This window comes from Mytilus californianus, unplaced genomic scaffold, assembly GCF_021869535.1.
Source record: "Mytilus californianus isolate M0D057914Y unplaced genomic scaffold, xbMytCali1.0.p SCAF_3, whole genome shotgun sequence".
Classification (NCBI taxonomy): Eukaryota; Metazoa; Mollusca; class Bivalvia; order Mytilida; family Mytilidae; genus Mytilus; species Mytilus californianus.
Window position 1 is genome coordinate 126,335,304 of NW_026262679.1, and position 26,079 is coordinate 126,361,382.

The 26,079-nt window shown below is 32.0% G+C and overlaps 1 protein-coding gene across 1 annotated transcript; it reads right to left on the reverse strand.

The window, feature by feature from the left end:
- Window positions 1-9,879: 9,879 nt before the first annotated feature.
- Window positions 9,880-25,741, reverse strand: LOC127736122 (uncharacterized). The gene is made up of 3 exons (XM_052246665.1): window positions 25,596-25,741; window positions 15,812-16,169; window positions 9,880-13,916 (listed from the first exon to the last, which is right to left on the reverse strand). Exons 1-3 carry the CDS (start codon window positions 25,656-25,658, stop codon window positions 12,670-12,672), a joined length of 1,668 nt encoding a protein of 555 aa, XP_052102625.1. The 5' UTR covers window positions 25,659-25,741; the 3' UTR covers window positions 9,880-12,669.
- Between the last annotated feature and the right edge of the window lie 338 nt (window positions 25,742-26,079).

The following is a 26,079-nucleotide window of genomic DNA, read 5'->3' on the forward strand; positions in this document are numbered from 1 at the left end:
AAAAATATTTGATGCATCATCTCGCTTCAGATTCTATTATTTTTATATATTTAGGCTGCAGGTTGATATAATGACATTAAAAAATTTACAGTACTAATAAATGAAATATATGGGTCAAGTGAAATACCTTTCTAATGAGTAATAACAACAGAGTAGGTGTGTTCGAATAACACATTTTTGTCGAGCCTTCGACTTTTGTCGAAAAAGCGAGACATAGCGATCCTACATTCCGTCGGCGTCGTCGTCGTCGTCGGCGGCGGCGGCGTCCACAAATATTCACTCTGTGGTTAAAGTTTTTGAAATTTTAATAAATTTCTTAAAATATCCTGGATTTCTACCAAACTTGGACAGAAGCTTGTTTATGATCATAAGATAGTATCAAGAAGTAAATTTTGTAAAACAAATATCCTGTTTTTCCGTATTTTACTTATAAATGGACTTAGTTTTTCTGCCAGGAAACATAACTTTCACTCTATGGTTAAAGTTTTTAAAATATTAATAACTTTCTTAAACTATCCTGGATTTCTACCAAACTTGGACAGAAGCTTGTTTATGATCATAAGATAGTATCCAGAATTAAATTTTGTAAAAAACAAAATCCTGTTTTTCCGTATTTCACTTATAAATGGACTTAGTTTTTCTGCCAGGAAACATTACATTCACTCTGTGGTTTAAGTTTTTAAAATTTTAATAACTTTCTTAAACTATCCTGGATTTGTACCAAACTTGGTCAGAAGCTTGTTTTTGATCAAAGGCTATCTAGAAGGAAATTTTGTTAAAATTTTATACCTGTTTATCCGTATTTTACTTATAAATGGACTTAGTTTTTCTTCCAGTTAACATTACATACAGTCTGCAGTTAAAGATTTAAAACATTTATAAGATTCATAAACTATCCTAGATTTTTACCAAACTTGGACAGAAGCTTCTTACAATCAAAAGATTGTACTGAAAGGAATATTGTTATTATTTTTTGTCCTCATTTTCGTTGAGCCTGCGATTAACAGCAAAAGTAGGCGAGACACTGTGTTCCGCGGAACCCTTACGAATTTTTACTAAAAGTACTTGACAAAAGACTTTTCAAGTAGATCTTAAAAATGCATAGCTTCAAAAAAACTCATTTTTTGTGTTTGTTATCTAGGATAATTAGTCTTCAACCTCTGAAAATTTTTAGTCTGCCCTTCTACGAAATATTTAATTAGAATTTTTTTAAATATTTTTGAATTTTCGAAAAATTCCCCCTGATAACCGAGCAGACAATAGTTTTAAGTTGATCAAATGAATAAAAGTACATTAAATGATGCTTAATAGCTAGTTGATATATTTGTCTTTTAAAATACAACTGCCACATACGGATCGTTATGATGCTATGTGGATAAATCTATCGGCTTTCAAGAGCTAAATTGACAGCGCGTCATCAGTACAATGGCTTCCATTATTACGATTATAAAAATTATAAAAATTAGGTGGCGTAATGGAAAGATAATTTTGACGAAGTAGAATCCTGACTGTTCTTATTTATATTAAAGTCGTATGATACTTCAAATTAAAAAAAAGTTGAATATGTCGTTTATACTTGAATGGCTATGAATTACGTGTGCATGGACTTTCTTTCCAAAATAAATCCTATATCTTATCAAAATCTTGAAAAATGAACTGCTATTGAACTTTTGTCTTCCCGTACTCTTATTCGCAGATAACTTTTCCGTATGACCCTTAATAACGAGACCTCTCGTAAAAACATTGGCAAGTGCGAGGAAAAATAAGACGAAAGAAAAGGTAAGCACACATGGACGTTAGATAAAGTAGATACAATGGATAAGCGTTGGTTCGTGAAAAAGATACCACGAACCAAAAATTTCTTGATGTAAAAAAACAGTGCTGGATTATGTTCATTACATTTTTATCTCAAAATATAATAAATAAGTTATTTCTTAATAACAATTGTTCATTTTAAGGAAATTATTTGTTAAACTGTGTTATTAGAACTATACCTGCAAATACTCGATGTTTTATGTTCAGTACTTATCGGGATAATTGCATTAGCAGCTGGTGAAACTAAAATCTAAAAAATGTTAATCTTTGCTGCATATTGATAAAAACAAAAACAAACTGTCATACAAGTGAGAGGTTTAACTAGCTATAAAACCAGGTTTATTCCACCATTTTCTACACAAGAAGATGCCTGTACCAAGTCAGTAATATGACAGTTGTTACCCACTCGTTTGATGTGTTTGAGCTTTTGATATTGCCATATGATTAGGGACTTTCCGTTTTAAATTTTCCTCGGAGTTCGGTATTTTTGTGATTTTATTTTTTATGATAACATTAAATGGATTTTTTTTTATTTCAAATTATTTTAATTTTTACAATTTACCAGAACGTTTTCCCATGAATTTATAATTGATAGCATCCTTGCTAAAACGGGACAAACATTGAAAAGATCTAGTTTTAAATGTTTACAGGGAAGGTAATATTTTGTCACTAGATTTACCACTGAGTAAATAAACAAATTCAAACTTGATGAAATTAAGCAAACAAAGGAAACTATTGAATATAACTTGGTGATTCCATAGCAGCGAAAGATACAAGAAGCATTGATTCTAGAAAAAGAAACCACGGTGAATAAATAAGCTGACGTCACGGCAATGGTTTATAACAGTGTTCATCGATTCTGAAAGAAAATTTAATATACTAAATCATTTAAAAAGACAGGCGAAAGATACCAAAGGAACATTGAAACAACTGTTATGGCAAACTATCAAATAGAAACGCATGGAAAATATAAAGAAATTACACATCGCGCTATTGGATGTTACTCTATCATCTCAATTATTTTTCACGTGCTCCATGATTCTGTGTGGATTATATACTCGGTACACTTCGGCAATAAAACGCGAAAGTTAATTAACAGGCAACGTTTTCGCTGAATATAACTTTTGTTGTTGATTACATGTTATGGATTCGTAATAAAAGTAAAAAATCGTGTATAGTATATATACATTCATTGCTTCAATAATTTCTTTATAATCATAATTTCTCATTTCATATGACTTTCACAATCACGTTATCGTATTTGAAATAAAAATATCTTAAAGAAATGAACGCTGTTTAAAAATATGATCAACATATTCAAATATTAGAAAATGTTCAGCAATGTTATAGTTCCTTTATTTCAGTGTTTCGAACGCACGTTATCTTCAAAGTATTAATTTTTTTTTTTCAGTAGTCTTAAATGCACTTAGTTTGAATATGTAATGACAATTTGAATATATAATACTTCATTTCTACTGGTATCTGACAGAATAATGTCTTTTTGTTGAAGGAAATTCCAGAAGATTATGTATAGGGACGCATAACATCCTCAAGACCAGAAGATTATGTATAGGGACGCATAACATCCTCAAGACCAGAAGATTATGTAAAGGGACGCATAACATCCTCAAGACCAGAAGATTATGTATAGGGACGCATAACATCCTCAAGACCAGAAGATTATGTATAGGGACGCATAACATCCTCAAGACCAGAAGATTATGTAAAGGGACGCATAACATCCTCAAGACCAGAAGATTATGTATAGGGACGCATAACATCCTCAAGACCAGAAGATTATGTATAGGGACGCATAACATCCTCAAGACCAGAAGATTATGTAAAGGGACGCATAACATCCTCAAGACCAGAAGATTATGTATAGGGACGCATAACATCCTCAAGACCAGAAGATTATGTATAGGGACGCATAACATCCTCAAGACCAGAAGATTATGTATGGGGACGCATAACATCCTCAAGACCAGAAGATTATGTATAGGGACGCATAACATCCTCAAGACCAGAAGATTATGTATAGGGACGCATAACATCCTCAAGACCAGAAGATTATGTATAGGAACGCATAACATCCTCAAGACCAGAAGATTATGTAAAGGGACGCATAACATCCTCAAGACCAGAAGATTATGTATAGGGACGCATAACATCCTCAAGACCAGAAGATTATGTATAGGGACACATAACATCCTCAAGACCAGAAGATTATGTATAGGGACACATAACATCTTCAAGACCAGAACAGTTATCTGTATTTTACCTTTTCCTTTGCTGGTACAAAGATGTATACAAAAATGTATAGATGGAGAAAACTTAATAATTTTACTGACAGTCTCTGAGATAAATATTGTAAAGACAATCTTAGCTGACCAAAAGAGATATTTACCAGAAATCATGGAAATATAGCCTTATTCAATTTCAATCTACTTTAATATGATGGGGTTTCTTTCATTTTTTGATATAAGTCATGTTCAATTTAAAAAAAAAACATGGGTATACGTGCCTGACATCACAATTTTACTTCAGTGTCAGTTGTATTGTAAACAACACTGGCTATCAAAATGGACATTGTTGTTGTGGAGGTATGAATCTCAATAATATATTTAAAATAGAAAGTATTTATATACAAGTTTTTATACTATAACACTTGGTTTTAGGAATCTGTTGATTAATCACATCGTAATGGTTGGCGTTCAATGGTCTATGCTGATTGAAACATTGGTTGGCATTAACATTGTTAACATTTTACATTTCACTGACACTCAGTGTAAAGATATTAAAAGATGTAATGCTAACCGATTTAATAATAAGAAAAAAATGAAGAAAATATTTCTGAATCATTTTCAATAATTTATTAGACATTTAAAGAAACCTGCATCATGCATTGCTAATAAATTACTCTTCTTTTAAAATGTTAACAAGACTGCATATAAGTTAATAAGAACTGACATGCTTTAAACTATAACACTTTAATTAGATCGGAATAATTTTTCTGAGCACCCCTTCTGGGCATGTTGAAAAGTTCTTTGTTAGTTTTAATTATTTTACCAAGTATCGTCCAATATACAACAGAAAAATGAAATTTAAAGATTAAACTATCAAAAAAATAAGTGTCATTGAGTGTATTTAAAATTTTCAGTAAAAATAAAACTATTTAAAATCGAGGGCAGATAATTATATTGCATTTGATAGAACAATTGGTGTGAGTATTTTCTATTTTTCAAGAAAATACGGCCCGTGACCTCCTATTTTTTCATATTTAGACGTATTTATGAAAAGCAATCATCTCATTGAATTTTGAACCAATTCTGTTGTTTAATGTTTTCTCAATAAGGAAAAATTAAGTTTCTGCTACATAACCCATATAAAATAACTGTAATTTCATAAATTTCTTGTATATTAACAAAAAAAAACCAGGTTCGTGACCCCCAGTTTTTATATTGAAATTTGACAGTAGATTGACCAAGAAGTCTTTACAGAAGATTAAGAAAAATATATCGTCGAACATTTAGACACCCAGTTACCGTAACAGGATATTAAAATTAATGTATGAAAGATTTACCATTATCTATGAACTTCTGTGTAATGTTGGGAAAACTGACCAATCAAAATCAAGAAAAATCCTGTTGGTCATGGTTTACACTTTTTATATAATATAGAAACGCATTAGCAAAAATACCGAACTGCAAGTAAATTGGAAAAGGGGAAAGTCCATAAACTCTGACAAATCAAACACTCGGCTATATCAACCATCGGAACGAATAGAAAACTACTGTTATATTCCTGACTTAGTTAAGGTATGTTTTGAAGAAAAATGAATGTGTGTTGAATTTGATTAAGGCACTATCCAAATAAACTCAACATATATACCAGGATTGAAATTTTGTATTTGCGCCAGACGCGCGTTTCGTCTACAAAAGACTCATCAGTGACGCTCGAATCAAAAAAAGTTAAAAAGGCCAAATAAAGTACTAAGTTGAAGAGCATTGAACCGCTATAGTGTACAGTTTAAAAGTGTTAACTGTACTCTGTAATTTTCACGATTAGGGAGCTGCCATTTGATTTTTAAGGGGGGGGGGGGGGGGGCTAGGATGAAAAATTTTGTCCTGCCTTTTTTTTAGTTGTAATCTCTGTCCTGCCTTTTTATTTTTCACTCTATTCGGTCCTGCCTTTTTTTTTTTAGTTTATCCTGACTTGTTTACATAAATTGTCATCCTGCCTTTTTTTTTGCAAAGTGTCTCACCCTGCCTTTTTTTTTTACTATAAACTCCTGTCCTGCCTATTTTTTTTCAAATTTCATCCTACCCCCCTCCCCCCCCCCCCCCCCAATAAAAATCAAATGTTAGCTCCATAACGATCCGACCTCAAGTCATAAAGCATATGAGGCACATCTGAAAACTATGGCAAACGTCACATATTTCAAATATTCATGGCTATAGTTACAATATGACGACGAAAGAGATTTAAAAACTATTTACAATCGAAGCGATAAATTTTAGGTCCCATTGTTTTTATTTTTGGATACCCTCGGGACCTTTCAATGAACCTCATTTAAGTATATGTTCCGCGTGCGCTGTTCAGATTCGATAACTAGAATTCTGATTGGTTGAAAAAGTCACATGCAAATGAAATCCTTCAGAAGTGATACCTTATACGGGTAGTTGTTAGATCTCGTATGTAGTATAACGAAATCCGAGTTCTGTATTTTAATTAGATTGCCATTGATAGATAAGTACAAAGCACTAACAGATGTCTGTTTGATGTCCAGTGACAAATACAACATATAATCAAAGCACTGTAAGCGCTATAGGCAGTTAATCAAAAACATGATGAAAACTGTGGCAGTGTTGCTTAAATTGTTTATCACAGCTTGTTATATCTCATGTTTCTGATTTTTTTTTTTTGTCATGTGCTGTACTGATTTCCACTATCCTACACACTTTTCTCTAACAATATACCAATTTTTTCAAACGTTTATTATTCATTTTTAAATTACTTTAAAATATGTATCCTTTCGATGATTGAATATCTGAGAAGATGTATGTACACTGTCCCAGGTAAGGGGAAGGTTTGGCGCCAGTAAACATGTGTAACCCTGCCAGATTACGTGTGTGTATGTCCAAAGTCATTCAGTGGTTGTCATTTGTTGCTGTATATCATATTTATTTTTCATTATTGATTTGTACATAAATCAGGACGCTGGTTTTCTTGTTGGAATTGTTTTACATTTGTCATTTCAAGGCCATTTACAGCTTTATACTATGCAGTATGGGTTTTGCACATTGTTACAGGCCGTATGTGACATACAGATGCTTACTTCTATCAACTTCTCAATACACTGATGAATGAATTTTTCTTATGCAGGAATAATATCATCAGAATTAATGTTTTCCACAGTGGTGTATAGTTTAATTCCACTATGTTCTAAGAGTTTTCATATGCCACATTAGCATTTTTAGTTAGATCAGCAGGTGTCACTCCGTACAAAAACTGATTTAATAATACTGGGAACAATCTGAGGTGTGGTAATTTTATTGTTTATCATGCATGGATTATATTACACAAAGAGATTATGTTGTTGGGCTAGAAATGCTTTTAATTTTATTTTACATTATTGTACTTCTACGTGTCCAACCGATTACATTACATCAAATTTCATACAAATATTTTGTCTGTTTATTTTTAATATGTTTATATTCTTCATTTCTTACATACTTTATAAACATATTTCATGTATCTGCACAGTGTATCATCATGATGTATTCAAACTATCTTTATATAACTGATACCTGGGTTACTACTTGTATATATATTGATAGTGTGCAATAATACGATGTACATGTATCTCCCACATTTTATAGTAACAGTTGCACAGACATATCATAGTTCTGATATTATCATTAGACAGCCTCTAAAAATAGCTGGACCGTTACAGTAAACTCCATGACAAATTATATTCATGTGTTGTAACCCCTGGCAATTTTGTAAAAATTCCTGTCAGAATTCTGAACCAAAATTTGTCTGACTAGTCGTCATATGATAAGACCTGGTAAAAATGTTCATAGTACATGTACTTTGATCATATCTGTAGATATACATGTATAACTATATTCAAAACATCAAAAAGGTCTAAACTTTCATAGCTGTCATGGAAATATTATGATGACTAGTCAATGCAGCTACTAGATAGTATCATGTATTCAACATGTATGTCTTGTCATTTCTAGGATATTAAAGCCAAGAATTGGAATCTAGCTGAAATAAAAACAAATACAAATATTTATATTGTTTATTTAGACATACAATCATGATAAAATATATTTACACAAGTTTTGTCCATGAAATTGAAAAGAAATCATTATCATGATTATGGGATCATGGGATATTTTTTTTTAGGGTCAGATCAAAGTTTGATTTTCGACAAATTAAAAAGATGAGCAGTTTGAGAGTCAGAGAGATAAAATTATGTTAAATTTTATTTCTTACATACAATTTTATACATACAATGTACATGTCATTTAATATAATGCTCTAGTCTCCCTCTGTTGTAAGTTGACACATGGTCTCTGATACGTCTATCAGACATAAATTATATTGTGAATACCAATATTTAGTAGTTAATGTTGATTTGAGTTGACTTTTAGTGGCATCAGTTGGTTGGCGTGGTACGACTTTGCAATAGTGTGAGTTGACTTGCTTCCCTGTGGAGAACACTGAGTTTGTTCAATTTAAGTTCTACGGTACAATGACACAAATCAGATAATGTCTTACTAATACAGCAATCAAAGGTGAGGTCTGATTGACCTGCCTTTAGTAAATGTAAATGACCCGCCCCTCCAAGTCCACGATGTTACTTGAGATCTATACGGTGACCTATAGTTGTTAATTTCTGTGTCATTTGGTATCTTGTGAAGAGTTGTCTCATTGGCAATCACATCACATCTTCTGTTTTTATATATATGTTGTAAAGGAGAAAAATGTACAGCTTTAATGATCTCATCACACCTCAACTAAGTATATATAGCATATTTTCATTTTTCATTTCAGGTGAAGTCTTTATATGAGTAGCTGTCAATGAATCTGCAATCAGATTTTTCAAAGGACCATTCTATCAAAATGAAAAGAAAACGTGCTTGATAATAGTGTGTGGAATTTATTATGGAAAGTTGAAAAGTCATAACTGTTCATTAAATTTTTGTTGATAAATTTTCAAGGTGACCTATCATGATGTTGTCTTTTATTAACAATATTCATAATATATCAATAGAGGAAATTTTAGATATGTTCCCTTGTCCCATGATTTTTTTCCATTAAAACCAAGGATATATGAAGTCTATAATCGTTTAATCTAAGACAGTTATGAAATTTATAGGAATCCTCGAATTGTTTATTGGATTGTCCTAACTGCTTCTTGACGGTTTCGAGCGGTTTGAATTTCGTAGATAAAATATTGTGCTTGTGTTTTCAAATATGGCAGTAAAACAAAAGATTTGGGAATCGGTGTTCGTTAACAAAATTCCCTTCCCGTTTTCCTACAGATTATATACAACACTTTGTTTAAAGTTAACCGTTTCAACACTGTGAGCAGGACCTGCTTTCCCTTCCGTAGCACCTGAGACCACCTCCGGTTTTTGGTTTCTATGTTGTGTTTTGAGTACTGTTGTTTATCTTTTCGACACTTTCGTTTTTTAGATGGCATTGTCAGTTTGTTTTGGACTTATGAGTTTGAATTTCCCTAAGGTATCTTTCAGCTCTCTTATAAAATGTATAATATAATACAAATGAATGTATATACAAATATTTATAACATCCATTTTGTTTATAAAAAGTAAACTAAATAAAACGTTCTCAATGTTCAGACAGAGTTACTCATGTGAGCATCATTTGAAATTTATTGATATTAATATGCACATGGATTTCATATAAATCTAACAGAAATTGCACATGATATTCATCAAAAGTTTGGCTTGTTAATTTCATATATTCATAACTATTTTAATTGTGAAAAGTCTACCTTTCTTATGTGAATTTGACAAATCAACATACAACAAAAAATATAGTTTATATTGTTATTTATTCTGAAGTAAAATTAACCTGGCAAATTCGACAACAATTTCAAATATAAAGAAAACTGCAAAGGTATAAATTACTCACATATCTAGCTACATTAAACTTCAAAGGTATTTTAACAATACTTGGGGGAAACACACTTTTTTATATCCATTACAGTTTGGGGTTACCTAATTTAACACCTATTAAGTAGCAGATCTAATTTCTTATCAGTATTATCAGTATCATCTCATTCTTTTTTTTAATTTCTAATATGATGCCCAAGACACAGCAATGTTCTAAAACATTGGGTTCATGTTCGTTACTTCACAATTAAATTTGAAATGTCAGCTGTATTCTGAATGACGCTGGAGATCATTGTGTATCCATGTGTGTTGTAATGTATCCTTAGGATATTCCATAAAACTTTTTTTAAAATGCAAGTCTTTTTCTGTTTATTCACCTTTCTTATCATGAAAATGAGGTCAAGGTCCAATGAAATCTGCCAGTCTGGCATGTAACCATTTCAATCATTCCACATACCTAATATAGTTTACCTATTGCTTATACAATTTGTATCTGTGATACGGACGTAACCTTGATTAATGATCCACGAAATGAGGTCGAATTCAGGTGTACCCAATCTGACGGACACAAATACATTGCAAGGATCCCTTATACCAAATATGATTATCCTATTACTCATAATAAATGAGTAATGCCCATGACAAAAAACATTTTTTTCAAGCAGTCGCTGAACAATGAAAAATGGGATCGAGGACTATTGACTTCATAACATAAGGCATACAAGGTATGAAAGATCCAGGTCTTCTTCCTTCAACACGACGGGTGCCAAATGTGGAGCAGGATCTGCTTCCGGAGCACCTGAAATCACCCCCAGTTTTTGGTGGGGTTCGTGTTGATCAGTCTTTAGTTTTCTATGTTGTGTTTTGTGTACAATTATTTGTTTGTTGGTCTTTTTTTCTTTTTTATCCATGGCATTGTCAGTTTATTTTCGACTTATGAGTTTGAATGTCCCTCTGGTATCGATCGCTTCTTTTCTGAAATATACAGCTTTATACACATAGTTTACGCCGCCGTCGCCGCAAAAAAGTAATCCCTATGCCTCGCATTCTATGACTTTTGTCACAGCCGAGACATATATGAAGACTTACTTTCTTCACTTTCTTTTATATTGATTACAAAAGAAACTAAAAACCATCCTCCCTGTATATCACGTTTCGAAATTTTTTTTAGATAATCAAGTCGTGTTATGAATTATAAAAAAACCCAACAAATTACTATTATTTTTATTTGAATAAGCAGGCTAAAATCTATAATTTAATTGAAACAAAAATAAGAAAATGAGGGCCATACGATCTATAAAAAAGAAGGTGTGGTATGATTATCAATGAGACAATTCTTCACAAGAGACCAAATGACACAGAAATTAACAACTATAGGTCACCGTATCTCATACCTTTCCAATATATATCTTGTATTTCTGGCCGAAGTTGCTGTCAAAGTTTCTACATATATATCATCGGGTTGAAGATATTAGGTAAACACTCGAAAAAATTTCCAAAACTTGTTTCCAAATAAAGGGCATTCACTCTTATATAGAGTTATCAAATAGGTTCAGTCATATCAACATTTTTGAAAATTAAGTTTTTAAATACCTTTTTTATGTTATGAGTTTCTTCCTATATATAATAGATTAAAGCTTCTAGACATGAACGCAGAAAATGTAAAAAAAAATCACCATTTCAGGACATTTGCTCTTATATAAAGAGTCATCTAATAATTTGGGTGGACTTTAGAAGTAGATCTTGTCATTCTGAACAACTTTGCCTTTTCAGATTTTTCTATCTATTATGGTTTTAAAGATATTAGAAAACTAATGTGTTTTACTCTTATGATATATTTTAGCCATAGATGCCATGCTAGATGATTGGCAGGAACAAAACCCACAAATTTTACACAAGATACACTGAAATCAGTCAGTTCAAGTTTGGTTGAAATGAGTCAAGAAGCTTAAGAGAAGATTTTACAAAATGTTAACGATAACGGGCAACGACGACGACAGATTCCAAGTCATGACAATAGCTCACATTGCCCTTAGGGATAGGTGAGATAAATATAAAAATGAGTGTCTCTTTCTGAGTGGACACATTTCTTTTATGTTGTAAACCTGTAGAACAGTGTAAATAGACTGTATAAAGATAGGGAAAACATATATTGTCTTTGAATACAAAGTTTTGTGTTCCCTGTATAGAAGAACCGATAGAAATGTCACGTGTTCAAGTATTTTCTTATCTTATGTCATGCCATTTTAAAGAAACTGTCTCACCAAAGACAGTGTACGACAATTTTCTTAAGACTGTCACACTTGAAATAATACTTTAATTGAAAAATATGTACTTCATACCAACGACTGGCACCATGAACATAATGTAAAACTGTAAATCATTTGGGAATAACCAGCCATACTAAATAATTTTGAATTGACACATATCATCAACATAACATATAAAGAAATATATGACACCATTGCCTGTATGTTTATCAAAATATTTATAAAGTCTTAACAATTTGACTGTAGAAGAACAATTGGATAATACAATTAGTAAACATCAATGATGGCCTAGTAGTCAGCACTTCGGTGTTGGCATGAATAATCATTGATATAGTCATAATTTATATGAATTAGCGTTGATATCGTCATAATTGTAATTTTACTATTAATTGATTATCAAAGTATGACTGATTTAGAAAGTTCTAGCTTTATAATCTGATATCAGCATTTTCCAACGCCTCTGACTGGGGTATACATTTCTGTTTTGAATAAAGGCCATCACAATTTTCAATAGATTCATAGACAGGATCACATAATTCACCCTCTGTTTCTATTTCTAAAATATCCTTCCCGCTTGAAGTACCGTAAACGTTTTTAGAGTCTTTTGCAATGTTTTCTTTTTTTAAGTTCTTTTCAGCCAGGAATGCATGATCATATGTATCATCAATTTCCTCTTCATCACTTGTTATCTTGTCAAATGGTTTACTTAGGACGTTTTGACTTGCACCAGCCTTTATTAATTCATAATTTTCCACATGCTCTTCATCCTGTGATCCATAATTTTTCCAAGCTTCTTGGCGAGTAGGTTGTGCATCTGCATAAACTGAAGGTTCTTCATGTTCCTCAGGTTCCTCAGGTTTTTTATCACTTAAGGAAACACGTTTTTGAGTTGGGTTATCTCCCTGGTCTGCTTTCTCAAAAAGAGGCTTAGTAACTCTGTTCAAGTCTAGGGGTAGTTCGAGCTCATCATACAGATTTTCCGAATCCTGGTCATTTTCCTCTTTGATAAATTCCTGTTCAGTTTTATCATTTGGCTTTTTATCTTCAGATTTTGAAATTGCTCCTAATCCTTTCTCCTTTTCTTCATCCTTTTCTTTTTTGCTTTTTTGTATTTCCATCTTACTCTTGCTAGATTTTTTTCTGACTAATTCAATTCTACCGCTAATTACACCTTCTAATTCACGTTTCATTTCGGGAGAAATGTGAGGATACTGATATCTGGTTAACGATGCTTTCATATCAGTATTTTCTTCCAATGATAATATGTGCTTTGTTGGAGGATGTGACTGTTCTCCCCTCGGTATGGGTTCTGACATTCTGTTTGATAATGGTCTTTTTGTTTCAGACTGCGAAAAACCAAGTTTACTTGTTAACTGTTCACTTACTCGCCTTTTGGTAAGTCTGTCAATTGATTTAGTGATTTCAGAGGAATCTTCATACGTGAATGTGAATGTTCCTGCACCTGTTTCACTCCTACGTCCGGCTTGTATCACAAAATCGTTGCCTTGTTTACCATATCTTCTCAATGCATCGTAATACCATCTGTACTTTGCTTCTTTTTTTACCATGTCCTCTAACATAAGACACACTTCCGATACATACAAGCGGTATGTACTCGTTAGGCCAAGTCTTTTGGTATCTTCATTTTGTTTCAACGTCACATCAAATCTAGCAGCTAAAATGAATAATAAAAGGACTACAAGCTATGTGTGTTCTTCAGTAAGATAACTCAGGTTGTCAAAATAAAAAACCCGAATGGATCCGAGGAACATGTATCGTTCACACGGAACATGTGCATAAAATTGTAACGTCTCAATGCAATAGAACATTCTGATAGTGTTTCGAAAAAAGGAAAAAAAAATATCACACCTTTGTAGAGTCGACTGACGATTACAATAATGTTAAATTATTTCCAGATCTTATTTTGTTGATCAATTGGGTTATTTACAGTTTCTCTCTATCTGTTCAAGTGTTTGATAAAATGGGTACTAATCATCAATTAAGTACAATACATCCTATACAGAATCGAATGACGTTATCGGTCATGTTGACTTATAAGTAAATTTTGTCCTGCTGATAATTTTTGCTATTTACAGTTTCTCTTTATTCAAATAATTTTAACCAAAACCCAAATATTGGTAAAAATCGTCATTCATGGGCAATAACTCTTGTAAAGATTCGACACGTTTCGGTCGTGTTGACCTTTTTTTGTAAACATTGTCCTATTGATCAGTTTAATGTACAAGCATTCTACATTTCGACTATAGTTTACGCAAAATATAAAAAACTGACAAATCGTATTCAAGGACAATAATTCCTATACGAAGTCGACTGAAGACTTCTTCCATTAGATCTTTATGAGATCTTGCCCTGCTGATTACATTTGACAGTTTCTCTTTATCTATTATAGCTTTCAAGATAATTATCAAAATCAAAAAAAGATTTGTGAACAATTTAACAGGCAACGATTATGATGGTGATAGTCGACGAACTTTAAGTCATGGCAATAGGTCACAATGCCCGTAGTCCAGGTAAGCTAAAAATGTAAATGAACTAGGTTGATACATTAAAATCATCCAAACTTAAAACACTGTATCCAATGTAGACCAGCTGTTATCTTGTGTTTTGCTAAAGCAAAATAACTTAGGTAACATGAAAAATATTTTAACTACACTATTCAAGGCAATTACGAAATAGAAACAGTTTTCATTGTCCTATTTATGGTCAGAGGAATCACTAAACTAAATCATTTGTTTCACGTAAAATGTTGTGTATAGAATAATTGCAATCAGATTTTTATCTTTATCGAATTTCAAATTATTCAGAGTAGAAATACGATTAAGTCCCTGAAATAAGTGATTTTCACATTCTTTTCCGTTTTCTAAGAGTTTCCTCGAATTTTCATTAAGGTTTTTATCAGAAATAAATAAATGTCAATTTTATCAATAGGACGAATGAAAAATACTGCTATTAGTTGTACAATTCACAAACAAGTGACAGGCATTACAAATATCCTTCATATTCATTTGATCAATGGTGTAAAGTTTAAAATGCTAAAAAAAGAGCATAATAAAACCTTCCTGCATGTCATTTGTCCCTAGATTTTTTTTTTGAAAGGATGGAGGATCGACTAAAGATCACTGTTGTGAATTTTGAAGAAATAGGACTAATAAGACTAATTGGCCAATTTAGTTTTCTAAGGAGGGGCTTGTATTAATGCAAGGGGTCCCATTATGCCTGAAATATCAAAACACTGAAAACAAATTAAATACATTACCTTTCTGATTGTTTTTTATTTCACTGCTCTTTTACGTAAATTTTTTCTCTCTGATGACCAAAAAACCTTTTGTTTTTTTTAACAGGTATTATTATGAATATGTAGGCTTCTTAATATAAAATTCTTAAAATAAATAGGCCTTACTTTGACCTATAATGAATTACTTTTACAAATTATGACTTGGATGCAGAGTTGTCTCTTTGGCACTCATACTACATCATCTTATATCTATTCTTAGGTATAGAGTAACCAAATACTACAAGCATCAATGATAAAAATGTCAAACAACTTACTTTTCTCAGGTCCAGAATCATACAAAATATTATCTTTGAATCCTGTATCTGAATCATCATCATCAACAGAAGACGACTCTTCTCTTCCGACAGCAAAGTGTGCATTGTTCTGTAAACAATTGTTCCAGCTCTCAGTGTCAGTTTGGTTGGAGAATATCAGAGAGAATTTCTCCTTCTTTAAATGAACATCTATGTAGAATTCTTTTGAAAATTCTTTTACCACTTTATCAAAACCTTTGACACGAGAAAGCGTGAATGTATTTTTAACCTTTAATGTATTTCCTTTGCTTTCATAGCAGTTTAGAAACACAGATTCACCGTTCTTATATAGTCTACAATATCTTTTATTCTTCTGTTTCTGTAAAACAAATGTATATCTTAAAATATTATTTTGATTTGAGAAAATGAAACAATTAGAATTTATTCAAGCCATTCAATTATGTAAAGGATATGTCATCCATGTATACAAAAAAAATAAAGTTATATTTCGATTAAACGTACAATCTTGAGATGTCATTGTCATAGACCTGATATAGGTTATTTTGGATTCACTTCCGGAAAATTGTTTGTATTGTCTTGACTTAAATGCAAATTTAGACAAAGTACTTCGTCTTCTTTTTGTTTCAAATTTTCGGACACTGATTCAAAAGCTGATGCCATCTCTTCTATTTTACTGATCTTATCGTTTAATTTAGTTTATAGATCAGAAATGTCACTTTGTAAATCTTTAATTCTCTTGTCCTGCGATTTTTTGGTAGCTCCATTTGGGATTTTTGAGTTTCAATTTTTGATTTCTAACATTCAATATTAATGGCAGATGTGTTTTTAAATTCATTAACAGATGACTTTAGGGTGATATTTTCTTTTTCGAGAGAGACAATGCGAGCAGCAAGCTTTTCATTATCACTTGTAGGTTTAAGTATAGTAGTAATTGTATCTTGCAACATTTTGAAATTATTGTTGTTTGTTTCTATAGATTGATTGTAATAATGCTCCATCTATTGAAATTTCGAATTGAATAAATCGGATTGCTGCGTACAAATTTTGTCAATCGCTATTGTGAAACTGGCCTCCATTCTACTACATATCTGGTCTGGCTGAAAATGTGTAACATTCATATTTGATTGACTTATATCGTTTGCTTCATGCACCTCACCTAATTTGTCTTTTGTAACTATACTGTCGTTATGAGATACCAAATCTTTGTTGTTATTTGTTTCAATCAATGTTGATATTTGTTTAATATTTGTTTGATCACTTAAGTCGGTTTCACTTCCACACTGGCTTATGTTTATCTTACATAACTCAGATTTGTCTGTATTAGTTGCCATATAAATTTCGTAAACCAGCTTGAGTAGGACTTGGAAATCTTTATTTAAAAAAGTATCTTTATGGTCTCCCTGTACTTGCACTAAACCTGTGTTTATAAATAGGGCGATTTTGTACAGTAAAGAATTGAGAACTTCTGCTTTTGTTGATAATTCTACACAGATGTATTTATTTCCAGAATTCTTTGCAGACCAGTTTTCAGGGTCATCGAACCAACTGACTATATACTCAGGTGATATACCATAGTGTTCATAATACAAAAGCAATAGACTTTTGATCCAAGGTGCTGGCTTTGAGTGTGGAATACGAAATGCTATCATGTGGGCCGCTTCGTCATACAATTTCTTCAGTAAGAGCACGCTTGCCTTTGGGTCCTGATGGTACATTAAATTTTGTTGGTAAACAAGTTACAGGATAGTCACAGTAAAAACTAGTTAAAGGGAAACTTCGCAAAAAAATGAAAAATTCATATTCTGTTCATTATGTATAAAAAAGCACAAATTCATAGATATTAAAGTTTTATTCTGCAAGTTAAGAGATCACCATCGATTTTAAATTTAGAGTATCAATTCTCCACATGCGGCCATTTTGACATCCTCCCCGAATATTGACCACGATATATCTATAAACCACAAAGGACCAAAACAAGCAGTAACCTAACGTAGCCGTAATTGAGTGTCGATATCTTGTCAAGCGTACAGTTGTTTTATCCGACAAGGAAAGCATAAACAGTTTCCCGGGTCACAAAAAAGATTATGATAGACATGGTTGTGCAACCTTTCCTAACTAACTTGATACGGAAAATGTAATTTTATATATATTATTTTTTAAATAACTAGTACTAATAGTATGGTCTGTCGTTTTGAAACTGTTTTGTTTACGAAGTATTTAAAACAAGAAATTGAAATTAGTTAAAAAGTCAAAGTTCAAAGTCATAAATAAGTGTTCCGTGTAAAATTGTTTTTGAAAATCTACTTTGTTCATAATTGTTTTATGTAATAAACTTTTTAAAATAAATTCGGACCTTCCCTTATCTGATCACCAGAATGGCTAAAGGAATTGTTCCCAGAGGTATTGTGAGGTGAAACGTACAGGTATTCAAGCGATTTCCTGTCGGGCTTTAAAACTGTTATTACACAATTACATAAAACAAGTTCGTGCATCACTTTTTTTCTGGGGGTATTGATCAGTGTACACGGCCGATAACATGTAACTTCCATTTTGAATCTATCAGGTGTAATATACAACTTTGTCTAGCGTATCCGATAGTGATATACTAGTCATTGCTAAACTCATACGCTTGTTTATAAATAACATTTTTGGTGTAAAGAATGATATTTATGAAAATTTAAATAATTAAAAAAAAAAAAAGATTTGATGAAATAAAAATCTATTAACACATTTTCCAAGGGTAAATTGGGGAAAATGTAAGTATATACTCGTTGTCAATAATTATGGACATTTTGAAACATACAAATATTGATTTAACAAAATGTGCGGCACTTGTCGATCATTGGTTTACACGCCTAGATGGAAGGTTTATAGGGAACTATGGACAGTCGCAATATAGAACTGATATCATACAAGTATATTGAATATACGAGAGAAACACCCAGAACCAATCTGATTTAAATACAGGTCGATATCTAACTTACTTTGGTTAATCGAAGCTATAGACATAGTAAAATCACAGATTTATATTTCAATAAGATTATTTCGAACAGTTTAAGAAATTCGTCATCATCGCATGTTATATATATATGCCACTGGACGTGCACTAATGATCCCCAAAAGCCTATTTGAAGAAATAAAGAAACTTCACTCCGGATAAACTGATGGTAGTTGTATTAACGTCTGGTCAGCTAGAGGGTTGATTAATTTATTTAGTTAGCTTGTAGGGGATTTAACCACTCTTAATATTGCACTTATGCATTAGATATTAAATGACAGTACCGGTAATATAAGAGAAAATATAAATACGAAAAGTCGCATATCTGATAGAAAAGGACTCACCATGAACTATAGGATTGTACGTACGATTGTCATTCTTAATCGCATAACGGACAGTCATTTAAATGCATGCATGTACGCTGTGATAAAAAGGGGTGTCGCAGTTGCAAAGTATTCATCATAAATCTATTTCAAGTTTATTATTTCCTTTTATTTTTATAAGTTAACGCAGAGACATGTATACACTAGATCTCTATTTAACGACAAGCAACTATATAAATATCTGAATCTGATGTGACTTACCGTTCATCTCTTTCTTTTTTCTCATTTATTTTTTATTTTTGCAGGAATATACACATTGTAAGATATACTGTTCCTCGATTTGGGGGGAAGGGGGGGGGGGGATGGTGGTGGTCTGAGGTCATGTCTATCTATCTATGATTATCCTTGACATTTCCGGGTATAACAGAGCTACTTGTATATTACCTGAATGTGGTTAGGTGACGTCCCATGAGGTCTTACGTATGTATGTTCATATTTATAATGGTTTCTGATATAACAATTAGGTTTTATAATATTCACACTTCTGCATGTTCTGTTTACCAAATTCGTATCTTTTTTTCAGACCGAATGAGGATGTGAATATTTTCCAGGATCAAATTAATTTCGGGATTTTTTTTATTTCTTTGTAGTAAATCTCAGAAATTTACAGAATATACTGCTTGTCCGCTATAGGAGTTTTCTTGTCAGTTTAAACAGACGTATATATGTCTCTGGTTAAGAGTGGGTTTATGAATGAATGATAAGTCTTACAAAAGCACATTGAAAATTGATTTCGCCGTTCTGTCTCCATTTAAAAAAGGAAAGTTGACGTTAGATTGATTCTGTTAATTTTTTTAAACATCGTTGGTCAAATAGCTTAAGAATTATATAAATACGTTGTGAGATTTATAATATTTTAATAAGGGCATTCCTGATTAGGTAAATGAAGATCGCTTTGGACGACAAAACTATATTTTCGTAACTGATAATTTTCTCTGCACATTTAAATATTCAAGGTTACCGATGATAATTTAAAATAGTACTGTTTTGATTTATACGCTCGTTTTCGTGGGCCATTTATAATATTTATATAATTATTTTATTGAAAGTGATTCAGAATTTCGATGTTACAACAAAATACTCACCTATTTATTTAAAAACTGAGCAAATGCAAGATGTTAAAAAAATATATATATAACGGCGATTAAGGTATTTTGCCACCATATTCCTCCCTTAATAATTAAAAAAAATCTGTCTCATACCTGCAACGGTGAACCCTTGAGGACAAACACCACTCTAGTGAAGATCAAATGATTAAAATTACATAATGCTAATCTTTTAATTACCGTGAATTTAACCACGCCTTTACCAGGTGGTGTTAGCATAATACACATGCATTGTATTTACACAGTGCTAGACTGAAGCAAGGATTTGTATAGTAAGACAAATCCTCGACTGAAGTAATAGGGGAGAATACAAACGTGAATTTCTATTATACTATCAGTTATATATGTTGTTCAACATATCCGTCGAAAAAAAAATCATAAAAAAATTCGATTGTATGATTTGCTTTTATTACTATAATCATATCAGAAATCCTTAAAGTATAAATCGTAAATTTTAATTTAAAAAAATGCACGGCTGATCACTTTTCTTTCTGAATTGTTAGTTGGTTAATAGCTACACCAAAAGTCGTTGATGCGCTTTAAATCGCGTTATTAGATGATTAACGAACAAGACTTTAAATGAGATTAATCCACTCCCGGCATGCAAAAAGACTTAAACTACGTCACATAAGTCAGGAAGTTTGAATAAATAGAATTAATAATTCCCAATTTTCTTCTTTATTAGTTTTCATATCCAGATAAAACTTGGTGAATATGTTTTTAATGGTATTATGAACATAATAAGATGATAAGTAAAAAATCGCGAATTTTCCCTTTAAGGTTATATCATTGTTTGTGATCATATGGTCAACATCGATGTCCGTCATGTTTTTTTTCCTTTCTGTGTCGTTCAGGTAAGATATATAATGCTTGCAAGATTCAATTATAGGTCATAAAACCATTGTTAATTAGTGTTATTACCACTTCATTTCATTAAATAACTATATTTCTTTGGTAACAATCTTCAAATTCCGAAGCAATTAAGATTATTTACCGGCGCTCACTGGAGGCTGTCATTACAATTCAGGGGAGGTAATTATATCAGATATAACTGATATATTTGACCAAGAAGGGTGTTTTATGCAAACGGATGTTTTTTTTAAATACCTTAACAACCTTAACAATCACAATACCGTTTTTGAAAATACTTCTTGAAGAATTGAACATTGTTTAAAAATATGACGAACATATTCAAGTATTAGAAAATGTTCAGGAAGTTTATATTTCCTGTCTGTCACCATTTTGGATGCATAATATTTACAAAGTGTTATTTTCATTTTCAATCGTCTTTAAAAGCACCTAGTTTTAGTATGTAATTACAATGTGAATATATTATACTTATTTTGTACTGATACCTGACAGACTAATGTCTTATGGGCCTCAAATGAAATGAGTTGAAGGAAATTCCAGAAGACTTTGTAGGGAAACTTGTATTTATGTAATAAGATTTTAACATGCTGGAAGCAAAACAGTAGCACCTATCTGTATCATACCTTTTCCTTTTGCTGATTCAAAGATGCAAAGATAGAGAAAACTGAATAATTATACTGACAGTCTCCGAGATCAGCATTTCAGTAACACCTAGCTGACCAAAAGAGATATTTACCAGAAATCGTCGAGGTCTAGCCATATCCAATTACTATCTATTTTATTATGATGGGTTTTCTTTCATTTTGTAATATAAGTAATGTTCAATTTCCAACTCAACATGGGGATACGTGCCTGACATCGCAATTATATTTCAGCGTCAGTTGTATTGTACACAACACTGGAGATCAAAACTGACATTTTAGTTGTGAAGTAACTTGCTATGAAACCCTTATATAACTTAAATTTTATTTCTGAAAGGGTTCTATCGTTTCTATACATTTCTATAAAGAGTGAAACGATTCTGCATTGCTATTATAACAAAAGAAGATTTGCGCATTGATCGTTCATGATTAAAATTGGATGATCCTCATAACATTATTTATTCTGATTAAACCTTAACCAAAACCTTTTACTTTAAATTCCACAAATGAAAGGCGAAAGATCCATTGGGACATTCAAACTCTTTAGTCGGATTTAAACTAACACCATGGCAAAAAAAACGAAAAAAAAAAAAAAAAAGATTATGACTGAGCAACACGAACTGTACAAAAAACCCGGATTTAGCTCAGGTACTCTGGAAGGATAAGCAGATCCCTGCTCCACATGTGACACCCGTCGTGTTGCTCATGTAAGAACAAACCCGATGATAAGTCTTATTCGGTAGTTCACATTCGGGGAGAGGACGGGATTTTGTTTACAACAATTGGAACAGATATTCCAAAACGGTCAACCAACTCAAGATGCCGTCCGTAAAATTTTCGACGGGATGATTTCTACTTCACCACTTAGAAGTCTTGGTTTAATAGCTTCATTGTTAGCAACAACCCTCTATCAAGGAAATCATGATAGGAAATGCAAGCTCTGGAATATCGTATAAACAGGGAGAAGTATAACCCCAAAAATGATTACGTTACCCAAGCGGAATTCCTTTTCTTTCAATTGTAAACAATTGTCATTGAATATTTACAATTTGTGTTATTTTATTGTTTTCCTAGAATCCACAACTTCCATGTTGTTTGGAAAGAAAAAATACGGAAGGACGGAAGCATTTAGATATAAGTGTGGTAAAGAGACTCTCGCTAAATGTATGCAACAGTAGTTTTAAATCTTATTGAATCGATTAAGACAAATCAAGATAAGGGAATCGCATGAACTCAAACAGGAAGCGTTTCGTGTTGTCCATCATGGCATCATCCGCCACACGCAGTCAAAATGTCTTAAGGGCATACGATACAGTTACAGGGGAGGTAATGACGTTGCTAACGTAAAATATTATTTTTCTCGACGTCAAACTGTGACATATCGGGAAAAGATGCATTTTTCGACTGATTTTTATCATTCAATCTGATTTAACTTGAAAACGAGTTCATGGACCCCTCTTTTTTAAAATGACACTTGGTTTGATTACGTATCAAGATTATTTGTACCAATTTTCATGAAAAAGTCAACGATGAATTTTTTTTAAATTAGATAAATATACAGCAAAAAATGCCGTTTTTTTTCTAAAATCCTGAAACTGTAAAAAATAAAATTATTTCCAAAGAATTGTTATACAAATCTAAAGCATACTTATGAACAGAAGATTTTCCAAATGTTTTACAAAAATCCGCTTGTGTTTATCTTTTGAAACAAAAATGTTAGGTGTGTCTATCCAAAGGATAGAAATGTCAAAAAAACCGAAATTTTGAGTAAATGTCTAAAATTTCGACCCCTTTTATCTCTGGAAGTAGCACATAAAGGTACATTTTTTATTACATATTTGAATTGCTTATATGAAAAATAGCTTATATGCAAATTTTCGTAAAAAGTTCATCGTTGGATCGAAACTGTATCGTATGCCCTTAATATGGAAAAGGACACTTTTGATAAAATTACAGATTAGACGCGGGTATCTGATTATCTTATATTTCGAAAAGATGCCGTTAATGAGTTTATTTTTACATGAGGTTGGTTAAGGGACGATTTTCTTGCTACTTTTTTTGCCAAATTTGATATTTGGAACTATATATAGAAAATCACATTAAGCTATTGCATATGAATGAAAGTTATCTGTACCAAGTCATGAATTTGACAGTTGTTGTCCATTTCTTTTGATGTGTTTGAGCTATTTTTGCCATTTAATAAAAGACTTTCCATTTTAAATTTTCCTTGGAGTTCGGTATTTTTGTTGTTTTACTTTTCACTGTCTGACTTTTTATATGTCCCTTTTCTTGGTGTCATCCAATTCTCTTCAACTTCGTACTTTATTTTGCCTTTTTATCTCTTTTTCTTCAAGCGTCACTGATGAGCCTTTTGTAGAAGAATAGCGTGTCTGGTTTACAAATTTATAAGCTTGTTATCTTTGGTGAGTTTTTCTACTGTAAATTGATGCCTACACATATTGAGCCACTGTCTTTTCCCTCTCTTTAAAGCTATGCAGTAATGAATATATAGATTGCAAATCTGTATTTGAACTTTAGATGGGTGTCTTGTCTACAATTGTTGATTTCATGGGCTATGGAATTAACTTATACTTCATGGTTACATGTATTTTTTCAAAGATGGTGGCTCAATATTTATCAATGATTTTTCATTTAGCTTACACGAAAACAGTTAACAAATAAAAGCCTACGAAATAATTGGCTATTTGTCTGATAAGGAAAACAATTCTAAAGTTTTAATTGATTGATTGGTCTTTGCTTAATGTCAAGTGGCAAATATTTCATTTTCATGCCTATTCGGGACTGTTAATAATTCTTAGATGCAGGTTTGATAATGAACAAAGAACTAACTGCAAATAAATAAATTTCTGTAGAAGTATTGAAGGTTTCTGGTATAACTTTTGGGCTTACACGTTAAAAAAGACTTGTATGAACTAAATTAACCAAAAGGAGCACACTCTGCTTCAATAATCAAAACGGCGGATGAAATCTGTTGGAATACAATCTACTACACTCAGAATTGCTTTAGTGGAAACTGTTCTTCACTGTTACTTCATAAACGTATTCGGTATTCATCTGATTTCCTTGGCATATACGTCAACACCATAATTAAGTATACATGGATGCATTATGGTATATCGTGTATATGGGTATACAACCCCCCCCCCAAAAAAAAGTCTTTGAGACAACTATTTAAAAATTACGCAACAGTAGCTATAAACAATCATTCTAACCATACAAGCTAGTCAGCAATAACTTTTAAATCTTTCTACTTCGTCTAATGATACTCCCTGTGTGTAAAAGCAGCTTGAGGTACCCAGTATTTTTTTTTAATTTGGAGTGCAAAATATAACCTGGCACAGCAGTTTATCATGGTTTCCCTCTTAAAATTACAACTTATACGACATTGCCAGGCCATGTCTTGCATAGTAAGCTACCAAGTTGTCAATTTTGCTTCAAGTAATCTTCACTATCTCAGCTACTTAAAACAAAGATTCTCTGGGTCGTTGCAACATCACTAGAGTGGATAGGACTTGCTTAGTGTATATCCTTAATTTCGGTAAATTCGTGTGTCCGGTTAGTCTGTTCATTTCGTTAACATAACGTTAGATGAACGGACTTACCGGCCAAACGAAATTATTGGCCAACATCAAATGTCCTATATGAGCACTCTTGCAATTTAAATTGACAAATGAGATAATCAGTATGTTTAACTCAAATTCTGATTACATTTTACATTTCTGTACATTCTGAAACAATAAAAATGAGACTGAATATATTACTTACTAAAATTCCCGATCGTATTGTTATCTCTCCTTCTTTTATCAAATATTTTGAATCTGACATCATGACCTGTTACTTTTTCCCTTCTTCATAGCTACTTTGAAAGCCTAAACCAGGAAGAGTGTTGGGTCGTATGAAAGTATAAACTGAAAATGATAGATTTTTATCACACTCTGTACAGTTTATCCGTTTAATTATATACATCAAAAATGTAATTAAAACTCAAGTGGGAAATACCGATCATTTAATAAAATAGTAAGCAACTAAAGAAAAATATAGTTCTTAGCTTATTGTGTATAGATACATAGGGAAAATCAAACCCTTTTCGCTCTGAGTCGTATTTTTATTTAAGAAATAAATGATAGAAATTTTCTCATATTTTAAATTGAAGTATATAATAAGTTTAAAAAAAGACAAGAAAACAATATACAGGTCAACATTCAAATAAAACACAAATAAAAAACCCTATAACACCTTATTCTAGTTT

What these genes read in the sequence shown, in the direction of transcription:
- LOC127736122 (XM_052246665.1), bottom strand. Translation starts at nt 25,658, where the DNA reads ATGATGTCAGATTCAAAATATTTGATAAAAGAAGGAGAGATAACAATA. An exon ending in CAATACGATCGGGAATTTTA is followed by an intron (nt 16,170 to 25,595) that starts GTAAGTAATATA and finishes TTTGTTTTACAG; the next exon opens with AAACAGAAGAATAAAAGATA. An exon ending in TGATTCTGGACCTGAGAAAA is followed by an intron (nt 13,917 to 15,811) that starts GTAAGTTGTTTG and finishes TATTCATTTTAG; the next exon opens with CTGCTAGATTTGATGTGACG.